Source organism: Anser anser (genome assembly GCF_964211835.1).
Source record: "Anser anser genome assembly, contig: HAP1_SCAFFOLD_32, whole genome shotgun sequence".
In the NCBI taxonomy this organism is placed as follows: Eukaryota; Metazoa; Chordata; class Aves; order Anseriformes; family Anatidae; genus Anser; species Anser anser.
Window position 1 is genome coordinate 3373219 of NW_028154148.1, and position 6713 is coordinate 3379931.

Sequence of the window (6713 nt, forward strand, 5' to 3'; positions counted from 1 at the left end):
CTCGAGCAGATCGACACACGCACCTAACTTGGTGTCATCTGCAAACTTACTGAGGGTGCACTCAATCTCCTCATCCACCTCATCGATAAAGATATTACAGTGGACTGGCCCCAGTACTGAGAACTGGGGGACTCCACTGGTGACCGGCCTCCAACTGGATTTGACTCCATTCACCACAACTCTTTGGGCCCGGCTATCCAGCCAGTTTTTAACCCAACGAAGCTTACGCCAGTCCAAGCCACGAGCAGCCAGTTTCTTGAGGAGAATGTTGTTGGAAACGATGTCAAAAGCCTTACTGAATTCAAGGTAGACCACATCCACAGCCTTTCCCTCATCCACTAAGCATGTCATTTGCCTTATCCCATCCCTGCACATCCAAAACAGAAGCATGCGTGAGGGGCTGGGAAAAGGACCCTGCATCCATAGAAGCCATTTGGGAAACAAAAGTTTTAGGTAGGAAGTGTGATTGTGTGGAGGTGCAGAGATGATGGGCACATTGTACATTATGCTCCTAAAGACCTTTGTGTCCTTTTCCCTCCTGACTACAATACCACTTCCTTCTCAGGAATGGAGTAGCCAACAAAGGTGAGACAGATGCTCTGAGATCAGGAACGTCATCAGAAAGCTGATCCCAGTAAGATATGGGGAGGTCAGGAGCAGCCTGGACAAGAGAGATGCGAGATTTTGGGGTGGGAAGAAGAGCTTGGCCAGCTGAAATTAATGATTTCGTAGAGCTAAGAGGGTTCATGTAATGTAGATGCTGCGGTAACACTGACTTAAAACAGTCATGTATGGCCCTTACCTTAATTGAACCAATAATTTTAATCCCTAAACCTAAATGCTACTCCAACACTCTGACAGGAATCCATTTCTCTAATGCTTGAACTCAAAGTATCACTTAAAGGAAAACTCAGGCCATACCCCTTTCCCTTACCTTTACTCTCTTGCTCACACTGATCCCTTCCCTTAATACCAGTATTAAAATGCTCTGATTAACCCTACACTTCCTGGCAGACCTGAAAAACAACAACAACAACAAAAAAAAAACATAAATAACAGAACTTACTTAAAAACAGACCTGATACCCACAGAAGAACACCAAAACTTCCCAGTAAAGTTTTGTTCACTCTCTAACCCAGAAAGGTGAGCCCTAGTTGCTTGGGAACCCTGCCAGTATAACTTTGCTGAAACTCTAACCCAGAAATTGAAAACCAAGTCCCCAGGGGACTAGAGAGAGGTCAGCTCTGCCTCAGGATCTCCTGCCCCAGCAGGACGAATGTGACTGGGGCAGTGACTGGGAGGTCACTTCTGTCTCTGCAGCTGATAGGGCAGCAGCAGGAACGTGTCACGCAAAGGGACTGTGAGGTGCCTTGTGTCTGGAGGTGGCAGGTCACCCTTGGCTTCTCCCTGGGATCGGCACTTTGGGGCTGACATCTGCCAGTGGCCCTGCTAGGCCAGCAGAAGGCCCCTGCTTGGCATGCTGCCTGTGGGATCCCCTCTGCCTCCATCCCCAGGACGACCCAGACAGAAAGAAGGCCCGCAGAGGGCTTGTCCTGTCCCTTCTGCTTGAAGCCAGGACTGGACAGCAGGAGGCCCAAGGCTTGGCTGTGTCTTGCCAAGAAGCTGCAAGACCAGCAGCAGGCCCAGGCCTTGGCAGATGCTGGTGAGTATCTATGATGAGACTCTAGCTTTGTGTTTCAAGGAACAGCTGGTGAGGGTTGATGAGACACTGGTGAAATGATGGAAATGCCGGGATGACAGCAAGGTGGTGAACAGAGATGGGTGTCTGCAGACTTCAAGGAAATAGGATAAAATGTGGAACAGCATAGGAAAGCCTGCAGAGGACAAGGCAGAGGGTGCTGACGGAATGGAAGGCCCCAACAGACCTGATGTTTTTGTCCCTTTGGCTAGAGCTTCTGAGGAGACGAGATAGAGTCATTGCAATGGGGCCTCACTGCTTCCTTGATACCCTGTGCAGGGGTGGGGAGGTGTCCTAATGAAGTTCTTCTCGTGGCATCACACTGCCCACCACATCATACAGACCCCAAGAAGAGCCCTGAGCCAGACGTGGGGGTGCAGGATCTCCCCTCCCAGTGGCTGGGGTCAGGCCTTGGCCCTTCTGCTTCACCAAAACCAACCAAGACTTTTCTCATCACAGCGCTTTGCCTCTCTGCAATCATGGCCTCCAATGATCTGCCCTAACAAGTCCCTGGGGAGGCTTTGTTAGTAACAGCCCTCAGTGGGGCCCATTAATACTCCAAGTCACTTCAACTTTTCCTTCTGACTTTACTTTCTCAAGCGGTTACATCATTCACCTCTCAGTACCTGAGCTTCATAGACTGAGCACCAAAATACACCATGGAACTCATTAAAATGCGGAACTTCCTTAAGCAGCCATATCTCTCCCATAATTTTCTTCAAGTCTTCAAGACTTGTTCAGCTAATTGGAGAGCTTTCATGGTGTAGTTAAGGAGGAAGATTTCAAGAAGCACCTGAAAAAAAAAATCTTTTCTCATCTTAAAGGATGCGTTGAGTTGAATTTCGGTTTGGAGCATTATTCTCTAATTGATATTGATCCAGGGTGTATCCTTTGGAGACCTGCATAGGAAGGAAAAGCAGACTCTTGAGCTCTGACACTGCATGGAGAACCTTGCTCCTCACCACCCCAGCCCTGACATTTCTCTCTTTGGCGCTTGCATCACTTTTCCTTCCACCAGACTTCGGCCGAGAAGTCTGCAGCTGGGTGTTACAGCTCTTTTGCACCAGCTCCCTCCTGCTTGCCTTAGAGACCTGGATGCACACAGGCGCAGAAGGGTTTCTCCTTATTTCAAACCAAACAACAGGAAAACATGCAGCAATCTTCCAAAAGCAAAGCAAGCTCCTCATCCTGTATGCCTCCTGTGAGGTTTATGTTCCCAAAAGGATGACTGGACCAGAAGACTTTTATACTGATAGACGGGAAATTATAAGTGTTAAGATTAGAATTAATCCATATGATATTAATTCAATGATAAATGATGAAGAGCTTTCTAAGGACACAATTAGACAGACTGCAGATTGATGGGCAAGCTTCAACTCCCTGAAGCTCAAAGCAGCACCTGGGTTGGTGAGGGCGGTCTGAGCGATCCAGGAGGAAGGAGAGGGTAAGCCAGGAGAACCATGGGAAGTGCATAGGTCCAGACAGGCAGCTGGAAAGGGGACATTCAACTTGGACTGTTAAATCAAGATGGGTGGATGTACCTGGGAGATGAGGGAGCACACCATGATAGACAAAGCGATGACAATGCAAGTACAGGTGAACACCAGTATTTCTTTTCCTGTGATGAAAATACATCCTGAAAATGCCTATTTCTTCATGAGAGAAACTACGCTGTGCGACATTTTACGGAAGGGATTGAATCATTTGAGGTAATGAGTAGTTGCTTTATGACTTAAGTCCTGAAGAAAATACTGGGTACTGAGGCAGAGCTTTGCTGTCTGACCATAAGCAACCAGTGCCAAGGTCTTCAGAGTAGTTTACTCACATTTGAAATATTTCCTTGAAATCCCATTTCCTGGTTCTGCTTTCAATGAAATCATTAGGCCTCCAGAGGCTCTGGTGCATTTAGAGTAATTCCCTGGAATGGAAGCTGTCTGAAAGGACCTGCAGGAGACCAGAGCCCGTTGGTGGATAAGGTGGAGACAGATGATGTTTCCCGGGCACCTCCACTGCCAGCAGTGCTCTTTCTCCTTGAAACTGCAGCCCAGCCCAGCCCAGCACAGGAAACCCCTTCAAGGCAAATTCCTTCGTCAGCCGTTTCTTGAGATAGACCTAAATTTGAAATGGCCATTGGGATCCCAAGACACTCTCCCTTCTTCCTAGGAGACACCTAAATATCCATTTACAATCGTGGGTCATGTGTGGAAAACTCAGGCTGAAAGACTCAAGAGCAGGACACTTCAAAGGGCTGAGGCAGAACCCATCAGCTTGCCCCACTTTGGGGAATCATCCCCTTCCAACTAGGGATATGAAAGTGAAAAGTGTGAAATGACCCGTCAGGTCAATGCGCAGAGTAAGGGAAAGGCATGGGCATTGTGCTGGAGTGTCAGAAGGCAAAAACCACTGCACTGTGCCTCAGAGTAACCAAGGAGACCTAATCCAGTTCATCTGTGAGATAAAGCAGAGTGAAGGACGTTGAGTTGTGCCCTAACATGAAGAAGGATGTACATCACTGCTGAAGGAACTCTCTTTTTTGTGCCATCACAAATACAAATTACACAAAAAATACATCAAATAAAGGTAAGCTGTCCCACCCTGTCCCTGTCACACCACGGGGCAGTGGAGGGAACTTTTTCACTTTCAGCCTCTTTTTCAGAGAGGCTTTGCCCTCTCCCTGCGCACCACGGGGAAGAGCCTGGCCCTGGACACTGCGTGAGCGCCGTGCAGGTCGTGGCAGGCTGCGGTGAGGGGACGAATGCCCTGGGCCCCCTTCCTGCTCTGCCCAGGCCAGCAAGGGCCCCGAGCGGCCTCGTGTCCCCTGCCCCTGCAGCTCGGGGCTCCCTTCCCCAGCCCTGGCTCTGCAGCACCAAGCCCTGCTGGGAGCCCTCCCCTGCATGCTGCCACCGCTCCCTGACGCTGCTGGTGCCCTCTGCCGGGAACTGCCCAGCCCAGTCCAGCCCCTGCCCACCTCTCCCCACCCCCCGGACCTTGCCTGGTCACCCAGTCTTGGCCCTTTCCTACTGTTCACTGAAGGCCTCTGAGACTTTTGTGCTGTGGCCTCGCTGTGTGCCCTGGCATTGCAGAGCTCCCATCAGCCCGGGCATCCTTTGGCTTAGCTTTACTGTGAGGACCCACTCACTGCCCACCCAACACCAGGCACACGGCATCCCAGGAGAACCCGTAGGATATCCTGGTGGTTCCCGATACCTCCCTGATGCCGCCAGCCCTGTCACGTTTCAATCCCAGGAATACGCTTCTTGACCAGTCAGGGCCTCCAGGGGCACTGGGAATCCGCCAGTGACGACTCAGTCCAGCCCTGACTCCCTCACCCAGCACCCCGTGCCCTCATGCCCCTGTGTCCAGGTGGCACCCAAGCACAAGAGTGAGGCCTTGAGCCTGGCATTCCCTGAGCGTCTTCTGCACTCCAGTTTGGGAAGAAGAGCCATGAGCACTGAGCAACTTCACTTTTAGTACTGAGATGCCACAATGGAGGCCAGGTGTCATTTAGGAATAAACATGTTTACAGAAAACCTCTCGGTCAAACAGAGGGTTGCTCATTTGGAAAAGAGGAATGAAAGCAAACATTTAACTGCAGACAGAATTACAAACAATACTACACATAAAGGTCAAAAAATGTCTCAGATTAATTTGAATAAAACTAGAAAACTGAGATAGCCAAATCATTGCTAAGTAAATGTTACCACTAGAATCATTTCCTTCAGCGTAGCTTTCAGGTCCTGTTCCTCATGCTGTAGATGAGGGGGTTCACTGCTGGAGGTACTACCACATAAAAGACTGCCACCACCAGGTCCAGGGATGGGGAAGAGATGGAGGGGGGCTTTAGGTGTGCAAACATGATAGTGCTGACAAACAGGGAGACCACGGCCAGGTGAGGGAGGCACGTGGAAAAGGCTTTGTGCCGGCCCTGCTCAGAGGGCATCCTCAGCACAGCCCTGAGGATCTGCACATAGGACAACACTATGAAGACAAAACAACCAAAGACTAAAGAAACACTAAACACAAGTGCCCCAACTTCCCTGAGGCAGGTGTCTGAGCAGGAGAGCTTGAGGATCTGGGGGATTTCACAGAAGAACTGGTCCACAGCATTGCCTTGGCAGAGGGGCAGCAAAAATGTAGTGGCTGTGTGCAGGACAGCATTGAGAAAGCCACTGCCCCAGGCAGCTGCTGCCATCTGGGCACAAGCTCTGCTGCCCACGAGGCTCCCGTAGTGCAGGGGCTTGCAGATGGCAACGTAGCGGTCGTAGGCCATGATGGTGAGAAGGAAGTACTCTGCTCCAACTAAGAAAACAAAAAAGAAGACCTGTGCAGCACATCCTTGATAGGAGATGGCCCTGGTGTCCCAGAGGGCATTGACCATGGCTTTGGGGAGAGTGGTGGAGATGCAGCCCAGGTCGAGGAGGGCGAGGTTGAGGAGGAAGAAGTACATGGGGGTGTGGAGGCGGTGGTCGCAGGCTACGGCGGTGAGGATGAGGCCGTTGCCCAGGAGGGCAGCCAGGTAGATGCCCAGGAAGAGCGCGAAGTGCAGGAGCTGCAGCTCCCGTGTGTCTGCGAATGCCAGCAGGAGGAACTCGGTGATGGAGCTGCTGTTGGCCATTTCCTGACTTTGGACACTGCTGTCTGTTGGAGAGGAAAAGGCAGAAAATAGTTAGAGCAGACTTCTCTGAGGAAAACCTGTTGCATTCTTACAGCACCCCTAGCAACAGCCTCTCTCTTTGCAGGAGAACCTTTCTGCATCTCCCCTGCTTGAGCTGTAGCTCGTGCTGGCTCAGAGTGGCGCTGGGGGCAGGGGCTCCTGTGGGATCAAAGAGGAGTCCTTCCTGCTGCGCAACAGGAGGGAAGCAGGAACATGGGGGAAACTCAACTCCTTTCAACTTATCAGTTGTTGCAAACAAGTCATCTGAACGCAGAGCTGAGCTGTAGGGATTTTGTTTGCTTTATTTTATCCCAGTAGCCCCTGTAATGCTTAGGATAGGTATTGGATGGTTGAATGCCC

General features: G+C 50.7%; 1 protein-coding gene across 1 annotated transcript; it reads right to left on the reverse strand.

Annotated features, from left to right (window-relative positions):
• Window positions 1–5429: 5429 nt before the first annotated feature.
• Window positions 5430–6428, reverse strand: LOC310890541 (olfactory receptor 14C36-like; the record flags this gene model as incomplete). The annotated part of the gene is made up of 1 exon (XM_083852869.1): window positions 5430–6428. The coding sequence occupies exon 1, from the start codon at window positions 6312–6314 to the stop codon at window positions 5430–5432; it is 885 nt and encodes a 294-aa protein (XP_083708995.1). The 5' UTR covers window positions 6315–6428.
• Window positions 6429–6713: the final 285 nt, after the last annotated feature.